We start from the raw sequence: 14,109 nt of genomic DNA on the forward strand, positions 1-14,109 counted from the left end.
GAAAGATTGAGGGTGGGAGGAGAAGGGGACGACAGAGGATAAGATGGTTGAATGGCATCACCGACTCAATGGACATGGGTTTGGGTGGACTCCAGGAGTTGGTGATAGACAGGGAGGCCAGGCGTGCTGCGGTTCATGGGGTCGCAGAGAGTCAGACACGACTGAGTGACTGAACTGAACCTTACGTATCATTAACAAATTATTGTAGTTATAAAGCCTTTGCATTATGAGAAGGATATCTGTAGAATAGTTTATATACATAGTTTATTTGCTTTATGGATATAATAAAACATTAGTATTTTTACTTTTAACTTTCACACTAGTAGTTATAAGTACCCTTCATTAGATTAGTCTGAATTTATATTTACTTTTACCATTGAGATTTACAATTTCATATATCTTTCTATTATTAAGTAGTGACCTTGCATTTCAGCTTAAAGAAGTCCCTTTAACATTTCTGTAAGGCCAGTCTAATGGTGATAAACCTCTTTAGCTTTTCCTTGTCTGGAAAATTCTCTCTCCTTTAGTTCTGAAGGATGGCTTTGCCAGATAGACAATTCTTGACGGGCAGTTTTATTCTTTTAGCACTTTACAGGCTAGAAGAGAATGGCCTGACGTTGTCAAAGCTCCTGAAAAATCTGCTGACATTCTTACGGGGAGGAGGAGGAGGAGGTTCCCTTGTACATAACAAGCTATCTTTTGCTGCTTTTAAGATTCCTTCCTTGTCTTTAACTTCTGGCAGTTTAACTGTAATGTGTCTTGGCATGGGTCTCTTTGGGTCGAGTTGCTGAGCACTAACTTTGCATTTCCTCATTCTTCTCAGTAAGGTGGCTGTTGTCAACATCATCCTCACTTTGTAACAGAGGTTCAACAGCTTGCCCATACAATTTTAGTCAACTCAAAGGCCAAGACTGAAACTCAGTACTAATTACAGACTGAGAATTTTTCACCTACATGTAGTGATCCTGCTTCACATTCCAGAAATGAGCAAAGTATCTTTATCATGCTTAGCTTTTTTATTACTAAATGCCAGTTTATTACTTGAAACCCTTATAAAAGCATATGGGGGTTTTGGTTTGGTTTTTCTTTTTTTTTTGCCTTTTTAGGTATAATGATCCTGAGAAGACTGCGTTTTTCCACAAGAGGCTGTGTTTCTACCCCTAGCAGCTTTAGAGCTGGTTCTTCCTGGAGACAGAAAAAATAAGGTCACATCTCCAGGTCACCACTGTCAGCTTCTGTAGAGTGACAGTGATATGTAACATGCTGTTATTTATACTTTGTATATTTCCTCTTCTGAGTCTTACATATTCAATGCTCTGTACTGTTAATAGTAACCTATGACCTAATTGTAAATATCCAGCTTTTTGATATCTTTTATATTTTGAAATATCCCCTTTAAAATAAACTTATTAAATATTTGTAATGTTTTCCTGTATTTAAAGACAAAGAGAAATAAAGTAGCTTTGAAACACTGAAGTTTAGACAGCACAGATGTTAACAGCATTAAAAAGTTTAAAGTGAGAGGCTTACACACATCAAGGCTATTTAGCAGAATCAGCCCTAGAATAAAAAGATCAAAAATGAGTAAAATCAATATTTGAAAGAATGAATGAAACTATAAGCTTATGTTTCCTGAGTCGTCATACTATGTAGTACAGAAGTCCTGTCAAAAAGTTAAATTATTTGACTTCCGCCGAAGATGTACATTATCATCTTCCCCAAGGTGGCCTTGAGGGCTCCTTCCCATAGTATGGGGTGTACCATAGTATAGTACACCCCATACGATAGTGACTTGTATCGCTTGCGTAGCCACCAGCATCCTGAGCATTACAGAGGTACCCACGAGCCGAGGGTAGAAACCAAAGTGCCAATGAAGTTTTACAGCACCAGGTACCCATGTGAATACCTCCAGCTTTATCATCTCTTTTTTCCTCCCAAAGGCTGGCTGGAGGCCTTGGCCTTACTTACTAAGTGATATAAGTCATTATCATTAAACCTACCCATAAGGGGCTTAGCCATTCACTAATGAACATAACTGTACCAAAACTTATTTAGGAAGATACTCTTCCCAGTACATACACCAGTATACGCCTTGTTATTAACTTCAAGAGGCCTGATAATGTTGCTGCAAATAAAAGACTGCCAAAACTTAAAAGACGAAGGATAAAGTAGTAGTAGTAAGTAAGAAACTAGTAGTTTCTTACAGACTACCAGATAGCCAGGATTCAATGGATCTCAAAAAAAAGCAAGTATGCTGCAGGGATGATGTGTGGCCTCCGGCGGCTCCAGATCGCACTGAACAAGTAAGGGGCACCACCTGCTGCCCTGGGGGCCAGGAGATGACAATCACAGTCTCTCTCCCAGGGAGCACAGAGCAAGTTAACAGACACGACTTGCATATCCAAAAGCAATAGAAGAATATGCAGAAGAAATTCATGCTCACCCCACTGGTGAGGTAAGGCAGTCATCAGTCAAGGACACCTTCACTGAAGCAGACGTTTCAAGCAGGGCTTTAACACAAAGAGGGACATGGCTCAGTAGGCAAAAGCTTAAGGAAACGTTTTATTCCCATAATGAACTCAGTCTACATAGAAGACGGTTTTCACACTGGTAAATACATTTTAAATGTCTCGAGACTTAATCTTGTTAAAGACGTGAGAGAGACAATCAGTTCCCTAAAGGCTGGGAACAGAATCCAGATTTCACATTCCTTTTAACACAAACCTCACAGAAGTAGCACATACCTCTGAGCATTTACTGACAAGATTAAATAATCGCTAGACACCCAAACTCCAGGCTGGTTCCACAGGCTCAAGGCCCCTCAAGGCCCCTCAAGCGCAGCTGCAGGTACAATCTAAAATCCCAGCAGGGTTTGTGGAGACTGTCAGGACAGAACTGGCTCTCCCAGGGACCAAGTTCACAAAAGCCTGTGTTCATTTTGTCCCAAACCAGAGGAAGATAAGAGTCTGAGCCAGCCTAGGCCTTTCTGGTTTGAACCTGATGAGCTGAAACTCTGGAAGGTTAGGAATGTCTGACAATCCTGCAGCCACAATACCCTCTAGTAATAACAAAGAGGCCTCTCCATGAAATTCTGTTCACAGCAGCGGTGTGTGTGGTTGACTTTCACAGGGGTAAGGATGTATGGAATTAGAGTTTGACTCTTCAACTGCAAAAGTTACATGTTTTACACAAGAGGTTAGTAGGAATATAGTTAGCTTTTGTATCCAATCATTTGCAAATTAGTAAGGAAAAATATACCAACATAATATTTTACTGTACAAGGTAACAATCTTAAGAATCTGTACATGTAGCCTGTGAAAACATTTTTATTCCTAGTTTATATTTTGTAAGATATTTGACAATGTACAAAGAAGACCCAGTTCTAGGTGGTGATTATTTTGTATTATGATTTATTTACAAAAGTTCACCACATTATAGTAACTATGCTTATTAAAAAATCGGGACTGGTCCCATAATGGCCATAGGATAAACTCGTAAGCCTACAAAAGCCGCCTTAATACCTCTGTTCGCAGACATATTACTGTTAACTAAAAATCTGACTCCAAAGCCCACATGTAGTTTTCTAATTCTGATTATACAGTCATTCTGAAGTACAATCTTGTTAGACTGATGGGGACAGTGGAGGACCTATGCGGTCCTATTAACCTCTATAAGAGGTGTACATCAGCCTACTGGTTACATCCTTCTAGCTGTACCACCGTTTATTTGCAATGCGACCATGAGGTCCCACTACACTAAAACATGGTTCCTTTGGGAAAACAAGATATTCTCTAAGACCAGCTGAGACTAGTCAGCAGGGTAAGCAAAAAGTAGCTGTCAACCATGAAAAAGTGTTTCATTTCTTTGAACTTTTTCCTTTTCCTTTTCTGGACTCCTTATCTTTTTCTGATTTTGAAGGCTTTGAAGATTTTGTCTTTTTCTGTTGGGAGGGAAAGATACACAAAATAGTTAGCATTTGTGTTTATGGGTTCATCTCTACAATAAATCAAATCTTTATCCAAAACTTAATAAAGAAGCAAGGTTGCAAACGCCTACATCCTGAACTGCAGCGACCCTTGATGAGCTTACTAACAACTGGCTAGGTGTGTGGCCTTTAACTACAAAGCTATTTAGCCTCTAGAACTAGAATATGTTCCCTGATATGCAGTTTCTTAGACTGCAAGTATAGATATACTTAGGAAAGACAAAACAAGCAAGAGATAATTTACACACACAGTAATGCTTTCATGAAGAACTGCCTTTTCTTTCGGTTTCAGATTAGAGATCCAAACACACAGTTTGAGCAGGGGAAGGAGTGGTATGTCTAGACAAGACCAGTGCGAGCCACACTGGAGAGGCCACTATCCCCACCCCCCCACACACAAAACAGCATCAAGGGGCACGGATGATAAACACACCCACACCAAGGACAGAAGGGGATACAAACTAGATTTCCTTTGCCTTGGCCCATGGGACCGAGACCATAAATGATTTTAATCTTTCCTAGGAAAAGATGAGGATGTTTTGCTCTGAGAAGTTTCAATAGGCAGTTCAATAGCTATAGCAAAAATACAACAGAAGGGAGGAATAGTTTCATTAAAAATGCTTTCCTTAATTATGCTGTGAAAATGTGTCTGTGGGTAAAGCACACACCAAGAGTGTGGGGAAAAAAAAACCAGTCCTTTCTCCAACAGAGAATATGACCATCAACATGATGGCCTATTTTCTTGCTATCAAGCTCCTACACCTTATAAGAAGCTGTTTATAAAAACGAAATCTATACTTTCTCTAACCTTAGAACTGTGATGAACAAAAAAACTTTTTCTCAGCTTCCTCTGCTACTTGCTAAACAGGCTCTGAATAATTTCAAAAGGCAAGTTACAGACAAGGTAAGCTATATTTTGAGGGAGTATCATGGCTTCTCCTATTGGCATATTAAAATAGTACCTTGATCATAGCATCAGTTTCCAAAGTGTCCTGGTCCTTCTCATCCGATTGAGAGTCATCTTCATTTAACTCTTCGTTGTATTCAGAATCCAGCGACGGGCCTGTGCTGGGCCTGTGTGTCTTCACTGCCTGGAGTGAATACGGAGTGAGGTGGACTTCTTTATTGTAAGCTCTTGTGAAGGCGGCTTTCACCTGCACAGAAGGAACAGAGGAAGGTTTTTAAAACTTCAGGTGTCAAACAACCCCTTTAAACTCTGTAGGCCTAGAGGCTTTGAGGAACCCATTGAAATTGTTTGTAAAATATGCATGCATGTACATGTAAGTCTATCTATATGCATTTTTCTATGGAAAAGTTCCATATTTTTCATGACATTCTTAATAGAGCCCATGACAAAAAATAAGAAACACTGTAAATCAGGGGCTTCCCTGGTGGTCCAGTTAAGACTGCACTCCCAGTGCACGGGGCCCAGAGTCAATTCCTGGTTAGGGAACCAGACCCCACATGCCGCAATGAAGGCGTGGCACAGCCAAATAAATAAATGTATTTTTTTAAAAACTGTAAATCAACTATCTTTCAATAAAATTTTTTAAAAATAAGAATCAGTATTTGGGAACATTAGGCAGATTTCTAATAATCGTTTTAAGTCATTTTTTTCTATTCAGTGCTCTCCGCAGTTCTACAAGTGACAAAGTTGATCAGTAAACCAACAAATCAAAAAAGATTTACAATAAAGTACAGACTAAAGGTGGCCTTTAATTACCACAGAATATATAAATTACATTTCCCACAAAAACAGGTTATTTCAAAATACTATGTAACTTGAAAAGCCTTAACTTCAAGCTTCTAAACCTAACTGCTGAATTAATGCAAAAATTCTAACAATGGATGTCTCTTGTGAGAATTTACCTATAGTCATTCCCATAGTCCAGTCAAAGTTCTAGAGAAGTCACAGAGAATGTAACTTCCAGAAGAGCACCAAATAAAAAGGCACCAGGTGAGGTCTTAGATATCACAAATTCATGCCACTTTAGTTTTTTCATGCTCATTATAAAAAGTCTGTGTGTCTGTTACTCCCCCAGGCTCATCTGCCCATCCTTATAAAGAATACATTTATTAATACATTTGCTCCTCAGATTTCACATTGTGCTTTCCCATTTAGCATAAAGCAAAGATAAAACTATAAATTACAGTCAAATCCCAAAGTCTATTCTTAATATTGTACTCAAATAGTATCTTTGGAAAGTGCAGACCATAAGCAAAAAGCATTTAAGAAAAAAAAATTAAACTTCTGAAAGCATCTAAAACATTTCTGAAATACTCCTTGTATATGGTAGTTATAAAGTGTTGGAGAAACAACGGAGTACATAGTTTACCTTGGGATCCAGTTTAGAGAACGGACTAGGTCTGCCTCCCCAGTTGCTAATTTCCATAATATTCTCGAAGTCATCTTTCATCAAATAATATGCGTCCATAAGAGCAACAACATCCTGTACTCCTTCTATCCCTTGTGAGGCCAAGGGCTGTACAAGTGCATCCCTTAGATGTGACAGATAATCCATGTTTACTGTCCTTTTGCTGGAGTAAGTTCTTAAATCAAAACGAAAGAGATACAACTGTAGTCACTGGCAAACTACCACCAGCTCACAGTTTGCTAGAATTTAATCCACTGATAGTAAACTCGAAGGAATGCTTACTAATCAATAACTGGAGTTGGGAAAGCTTAGCACTTACACCACTAGGGTAATGGGTACACATTAGCGTATCTACACAAATACAGTGGAAGCATCAGAGAGGGACACCTGGGCAAAGTGATGCTTCATCTTTAAAAAGCAATGGGCAGAGAACAGGAAAAGAGCTGAGATGCAGGCCTTCAGCTTTATTAATGAGAAGAGCTGGGGAAAGAGCCCTTCCCCGCTTCTGGAGGCCACCTACATCTCTTAGCTCACAGTCCCTTCTTCCATCTTCAAGTCAGCAGGGGAAGAGCAGCATCTTCAGATCTCTGCCCAACTGCTGCCTTCCCCCACCACTCTTTTTTTTTGGTAAAAACACTTATGATTACATTGGGCCTATCCCGATAATCCAGGATGACCTTACCATCTCAAGATGAGAATAAATTCGTGTTAAGACATTGAGTTTTGGTAATTTGTTACGGCAGCAACAGAAAACTAATACAGGGTGGCAAAAAAACAAACAAACACACACCCCATACCACAGGCTATGAAGAGGGAACACAGTAGGAAGTAGAATTCTAGAGGAAAAGAAAGGCGCGTCTTGGTTCAGTTTTAGATAAAAGTTAACAGTAGACTAATATTCTCTTCAGGGACCAGAAAGGAAAATGCAATTATTCAAGTACTATTTCATGGTTAAAAATGAATCCCTAAAGTTCACCTAATATCTGTGTGCACATACATTTTCTAAGTTTCTAAACTGTAACAGAATTTTACCAAATAACAAGAATTTTTGAACTTCTTAAACTCCCTCTAAGGAGACTGGTTTTCAACTGTCTGAGTATCTACCTTCTGTAATATGCTAAACTGTATCCCCTACCCCAAATGACCAGGTCAGTTTACTATTAGCATAGGAGGCAAAAAGTAGTTCATCTATTTAAACAGTTCTCTTTCTCCTATTAAGTATTTTGGAGACCAAGACATTATGTATGCCTCCTGGTAACAGACATACTCACAATAACAACAAATAATAGCACTACCTCAGATTTATATAGTTTTAAAACTTAACATTATGGCACATCTACCATCTGGCTTTATTTTCCAAAGTATCCTTTTAAGTAATAAAGCAAGTGTTACACTAATTATAGATAATAAAACTCAGGGCCATGAACTTATCCATGATCATTTATTTAATTAGTAATAAAATCAAAACTAAAACACAAATCTTTGTGACTCATGGTGTCATTATTAGATAAAGGCTAAATACACTGCCCTGATTTTACAACGCCGAGCATGGAGTAATACTGCTTACCTGAGACTCATGTGCAAAGCTAGGTCCTGAACAATACGATCGTGTTTGCCCATAGATGAGTACTTCCCCAGCCAACTTGGGAAGGTAGGAAACTGGGTCATGTGCCCCCTCATTAACTCTCCAGGAAGAACACTGGCATAAATGGCCTAAAAAAAATTAATTGCAGTCCACAAGTTAAATCCAGTACTAAGTTGCTTCTTTAGCAGCTGCTGGCTTCCAAGCAGCCTCTTGAGGCAACACTGTCCCCAGTCTCCAATTCCAAGACAGTCAGGCCCTTCCCCTCTGTCTCTGTTTTGCTGATATGGGAAGCTTCGACTTGAGAAGACAGCTAATTGCTTTAAATGCCTTGGACCAAAACATGTTATGGCCCTCAGAGGTCATCTCACCGACCTAGCTGCCATAGTCAGTGGGTCTCAATACACCAGTTACTTCAGGCCAGTGTCATGGGGAAGATTTTAAGAGGGATATGATTGTCTTTTAAAAAATATATTGATAGACCCAGATCAATCAAAACATGGAAAATCTAATAATTAGAGAAATAAGTAAACTGGCACTTGAGGAAAGTTCTTTTTTTTATAGGTATCCTTGGTTATCTTTTATAGCCATGGGTTTTAACTTTTTTAAGGCTGGAATTATACATAAATTTTCTACCCTGCTTTCCTCTAACAATTTTCTGTCATTAGTGTTCTTTATATTAGATCACCTTTACAATTTTAAAGGCTGCATACACATACCATCAAGAGGATTTACCATAATTAATCAGACTCCTATTGCTGACCATTGAGGTTTTCTCCCATTTCCTGCTATCAGAATTAACGCTTTAAGGAGTATTTTTGCACATTAAATTCTTGCTGTGTTTAGCATTATTTCTTTAGGATAAATCCTCATAGGTATAATTAATTATTAGGTACAGAGAAAAATGAACACTTCTAAAACAAAATAAAAAGGTATCTTTAAAAGAAGAGTAGACCTTCCAGAAGTCCCTTGCTTGTTACTCAGGTCAATAATTAAATATGCAAAACGCAAGAGCAAATAACAGTCTTAACAATGAAAGTTTGCAAAATTCTATTTGAGTAAAAGATATCAACCTACATAAAGTGCTCAATATAAAACTGCCTCTGTAGCAAGGAAGTTGAAGAAAATCAGAATTCATGGATCAGGAAAGTGGTTGCGGACCTGCCCCTGCAGCATTTCTTAAAGAATAAGCTACTTAGTAACAATACGGGAAAGCCAAGAACTACAAAAAAGAAATGGATTCTTAAGATAAAAGAAAGCAAATGAAACTAGAGTCACATCTTAATTACGACCAAAATCTAACTTTCCTATTCCATATGTCCATTTATAGAAAAACATTGAAAAATAAGGCTAGATTAAGGAACAGAATAGTGACCACAGGATATTTTATAAAAGACTGTATTTTGGCCATTAAGAGTTTAAATGTTTATCTGATATTCAAAAAATTACAGGAGCTAAAAGCTATTTTTGCTCTAACTAAAGCAAAGTCTGCACTTTAAGGGCAGTCTTATGCCTACCTGTGTGGGCAGAAGACTCCAGTTTTGCTTATTCCGGATTTGACGGTCCACTAGGTCACCATCACATATGCTGTCTGCTGCCCTGCTTAAAAGCATCAAGTGCTTTTTCGCGTCACCCCTGTAGGAATACACCAGTCTGGGTTACACCACGGTCCGCACCCCACATCCCTCCCTCCCAGGGTGCCTGGCCTTTGGAGGGCTGCGAGGGAGCTGACCCCAACTCCTCACCACCTCTGAACACTCACCCTGCAGCTACAGGCTTCACATGGATGTAGTTCTCCTGGACAAAGAGGGGTGCTATCGAATAATCATGGAAAAAGAGATCTGACTTGTCCATAAGTGACATGTGAGCAGTCTCCTCTCCAGTTACAAACACTTTCCGGGCAACATCAAACGGGCCCTGAAAGACAGAGGGACGTAGCTAGTACAACAGCCAGTATCCAAAACGCTGACAACAGCGAACGCGGGCTAAGACGCAGGGCAGCGGAAACTCCAGTTCTCTGCTGGTGGGAACGCAAGATGTTACAGGCACTTCGGAAGACAGACCTTACAAAGCTCTTATCATCCCATCTAGCAACTGTGCTCCTTGATGTTTACCGAAATGAACTGAAAACACAAAATGACCTGCACAAGAATGCTGATGGCAGTTTTATTCAAAACTGCCAAAACCTGGAAGTAATCAAGATGTCCTTCAACAGGCGAATGAACGGATAAACTATGGTATATCCAAACACTGTACTACCACTCAGCACTAAAAAAAAAAAAAAAAAGTTATAAAGCCATGAGAGGATATGGAGAAGCCTTAAATGGACACCACGAAGTGAAAGGAGCCAATCTGAAAAGGTGACATACTATACGGCTCCAACTGTAGGACATTCTGAAAAACCTGAAACTACAGAAACGGTAAAAAGATGAGTGGTTGCCAGGAGTTGGGAGAAGTGAGGGATGAAGAGGCAAAGCAAAGAGGATTTTAACGGCAAAGTATTCTGTGCAATACTACAATACAAGCCATTACACATTGTCACACCTCACAGAACATATAAAACCAAGAGCAAACCCTAATGTTAAACTACGGACTTTGGGTGATAATGATATGTCAGTGTAGGTTCATCAATTATAACAAATGTAACACTCTGGGAGGGGATGTTGATAGTAGGGGACATTATACAAGTCTGGGGACAGGACATACCTAGGAAATCTCAATTTATATAGACCTCTAGTCTAGTTTCAGAGAGGTCAACTATAAACCATTTGAAACAAGATTATTCTGAAGTTTCAAAACCATTCAAAACCTGAAACCCATATACAAGGGACTCTGGAAAAGCTAACTACTAAGGCATAAACTTCCTCTCTCAAAATTTACAATTACACTGACAGTCCTCCAGGAAAAATCTGTTTGAATTAAAACACTTTTATTAGCAGCTATATCTATATTTATTTACTATAAACATCCATAGGTTGTGTAGATGTCTCTATGCACTATAATAACCATTTCCATTAGATTAATACTGATAGGAGAAGAAATGTTTTGGCTAAGAAAGTAGGAAATGGAAATTCATTTTACCAGTTTGATATCCTTTTTGGCTCTATGAGAATCAGCCTTGGCCTGGTCATAGGTTAGTGCCTTATTTCGTGCACACCACATATTCAGATTGTGTAAAACCTAAAAGAATCACAAGCAAGATACTGTCAAGATAGGAAAACACTGCCACTCCCCGTCCCCAAAACACTAAAGGCATCAGTTCAAAAAAATTGTCAACTGCTATATAACATATATTTAATTTACCTGTCTGATATCTTGATTAGCTCCCAAAATTATTTCATTCATAGCTGGAGGGGGTATCTTTAGACCCTCTTTAAATGCAATAGACATCATAGCACCCTGAAATTGACAAGGGAGAATGAACCTTCAATGACTTTTTTTTAATTCACATAATCAGATATTTTAAAATATTTATCAGGTACTTTTAAAAATTGACCCAAAAAATACATGACAGTGTGATGGAGAAAAAATTCCAATTATCATACCTTAATCTGTTCGACCCGAGGTCTTTGAAAACGAAGATCAAAACAATAATGAACCAAAGAGCGAATCTTGGGATGATTTCTATCATTGCACATACAAATAATGGGAATTTTTGTATGTTTTATCAGGCCAATTAATTCCTGAAAAGCAAATTTGCAACATAAATGTAATTTGTAAAAAAGAAAAATCACAAAATGTACGTATTTTAGGTTTTTATTTTTTTTACTTTACAACATTGTATTGGTTTTGCCATACATTGACTTGAATCCGCCATGGGTGTACAAGCATTCCCCATCCTGAACCCCGCTCCCACCTCCCTCCCCATCCCATCCCTCTGGGTCATCCCAGGGCACCAGCCCCGAGCACCCTGTCTCACGCATCGAACCTGGACTGGAGATCCATATGATAATTTACATGTTTCAATGCCGTTCTCCCATATCATCCCGCCCTCGCCCTCCCCCACAGAGTCCAAAAGACTGTTCTGTACATCTGTGTCTCTCCTGCTGTCTCGCATACAGGGTTATCACTACCATCTTTCTAAATTCCATATATATGTGTTAGTATACTGTACTGGTGTTTTTCTTTCTGGCTTACTTCACTCTGTATGATAGGCTCCAGTTTCATCCATGTATTTTAGGCTTTAAAACCTCCTCAGCAACATGCCTTAATTGCTGTAATTATAATTAGCTCTTCTAATTTTTTTTTTTAAACCTAAAAATTAACAGTACCACTACAAACATACAGTCCTTTTATTACCTGAATTCCTCCCCTGTCCTCATTGCCAGCCATGCCATCTACTTCATCCATGATGAGAGCATGCTTCATGCCTACTGCATGGACTGTTCCACCTGACCCATGGTGAGAAGCAATGGGATGGGACACAAAAAAAAAAATTGTTGTTCAAACACTGCTATTTAAAAAAAAAAAACAAAACACATATACACATACATATAAATAACATGGGTACATGATACAAAAGTCAAAATGCACAAGAGTAGGCAGTGAAATTCTCTCCCACCTCTGTCCACTAGGGCATGCAGTTTCTCTCTCTAGAGGCAAATGAGGTAAACAAACTCAGGTACATACTCCTAAGAGATATCCTACACGTTAAAAACATGTGTACATAAAAATTTACACCTTCAGGACTTCCCTGATGGCCTGGTGGTTAAGACTCAGCACTTCCACTGCAGAAGGCATGGGTCTGATCCCTGGCAGGGAACGATAATCTCGCATGCCACATAGCATGACCAAAAAAAAATAAATAAAATGGAATTTCTATTTTTAAAACACACACACACACACACCTTGGTTTTACCACTTAATATATTTTCGTATTCTGCTCCTTCGCTGTAGATACAGAACACCTCATTTTTTAAAGGCTGTAATATTCCATTTTACACATAGATCAAAAATCAATCACTTTTCATTGATATAATAAGAAGATCCTTCAATCTTTTGCTATTATGAATTGTATGAAATGAATATCCCTACATGTATGTGTCATTTTGCATATACACAAGTATAACAGTTGCTAAATTCTAGGAATCAGAATTTCCGGGTTAAGGGTATGTATAATTTATTAAATAACTTCAAGAAATGCTGTCAGACTGCTCTCCAGAGTTGTACCAATTTACATTCCCAATAATCATGCATATAAGTGACATTTCCTGAGCAAATTCTTTTTAACAATCATCTGTACCATTCAGTAACCAGGCAAAATACCACAGATTCTAAATTCGCAGTACGGTCTGTAATCTGAATATCCTACTTGCCCCATGAACTCTGGCCACACCAGCCCACTAGCTGCAACCTGCAACAGCGGCCCTTTCATACCATGTCTTGTCTCCTTCTCTACTGCCTTTGCCTGAAATAATCTCTTCTGCCTGCAAATGATTCTTTCTCATTCTTCAAGGCCCTTTGAACAAATGTCAGCCTGTCATGGTAGCTTTCCCCAATGTCCCAAATAGAACCAAAGGGACAGAAGGTAACTGCTGCCTATCAGGGTTACGTCATTCTCTCAATAACCCCAGGATTTAATAGGGTGTTTAGCACACAGTAATGTTCAATCATAGTAATGTTACTGAACGTTGAAATGAACCCATTTTTCTTACATAACCTCTCCCCACCCCTCCGCCAAAAAAAAAAGGAAACCCACATACTTGAATAAAAGCCTTTGATGCTGGTATTATTCAGCGACTCAGCAACAGTCTCCTTCAGACTGTTCTTACTCCGAGTGTCACTTGCATTCAGCTCCACATAGCTATATCCCAATTCCTAATCAAAACGTTGGAAAACATTACCATCACAATGCAAATTATTAACTCTCCCCACAAAAACAAAGCAATTAAGACGGAGGCCAGAAAAGTCACATAAGTAACCATGGGTAAAAAGATAAAGTAGGATACTAATAGACAATGAGATTAACTATAACATGAATCACAATAAGATTTTTTTAAAAATATCATATACATACATAACACACAAAAACACACACAAGTGTGGTTTTAAAACCTTAAATGCTACATATAACTAATCTGGAAGAGCATATCTGAGCAAGCAATTTTACTAAGTTCGCTTCTTAAAGTTCCTAAAAGGATTAAATATAACTAGCCCAAAATTTCAAC

At 38.6% G+C, this 14,109-nt stretch overlaps 2 protein-coding genes across 3 annotated transcripts in view; one reads left to right on the forward strand and one right to left on the reverse strand.

Annotated features, from left to right (window-relative positions):
* WDR19 (WD repeat domain 19) overlaps nucleotides 1-14,109 on the forward strand; it is an 86,204-nt gene that overhangs the window by 70,954 nt on the left and 1,141 nt on the right. Inside the window, exon 37 of one of the 2 annotated variants that reach the window (XM_061164576.1) lies at nucleotides 1,107-1,418. The exons of the other annotated variant lie outside the window; for it this stretch is intronic. The gene's annotated coding sequence lies outside the window, so the exon portion shown is untranslated. Of the gene's footprint in view, nucleotides 1-1,106; nucleotides 1,419-14,109 lie in introns of those variants that run through there. 2 annotated transcript variants of the gene reach the window in all.
* The window catches only part of RFC1 (replication factor C subunit 1), a 75,598-nt gene continuing 64,032 nt past the window's right edge, over nucleotides 2,544-14,109 (reverse strand). The window contains exons 15-25 of the mRNA XM_061164578.1: nucleotides 13,645-13,759; nucleotides 12,242-12,333; nucleotides 11,488-11,625; nucleotides 11,246-11,341; nucleotides 11,024-11,122; nucleotides 9,705-9,859; nucleotides 9,460-9,577; nucleotides 7,928-8,073; nucleotides 6,322-6,535; nucleotides 4,948-5,139; nucleotides 2,544-3,940 (exon numbers count right to left, since the gene is read on the reverse strand). Coding sequence (XP_061020561.1) covers nucleotides 3,857-3,940; nucleotides 4,948-5,139; nucleotides 6,322-6,535; nucleotides 7,928-8,073; nucleotides 9,460-9,577; nucleotides 9,705-9,859; nucleotides 11,024-11,122; nucleotides 11,246-11,341; nucleotides 11,488-11,625; nucleotides 12,242-12,333; nucleotides 13,645-13,759 — 1,449 coding nt within the window. The 3' untranslated portion in view covers nucleotides 2,544-3,856. The remainder of the gene's footprint in view (nucleotides 3,941-4,947; nucleotides 5,140-6,321; nucleotides 6,536-7,927; nucleotides 8,074-9,459; nucleotides 9,578-9,704; nucleotides 9,860-11,023; nucleotides 11,123-11,245; nucleotides 11,342-11,487; nucleotides 11,626-12,241; nucleotides 12,334-13,644; nucleotides 13,760-14,109) is intronic.

Source organism: Dama dama, chromosome 17 (genome assembly GCF_033118175.1).
Source record: "Dama dama isolate Ldn47 chromosome 17, ASM3311817v1, whole genome shotgun sequence".
Lineage (NCBI taxonomy): Eukaryota > Metazoa > Chordata > Mammalia > Artiodactyla > Cervidae > Dama > Dama dama.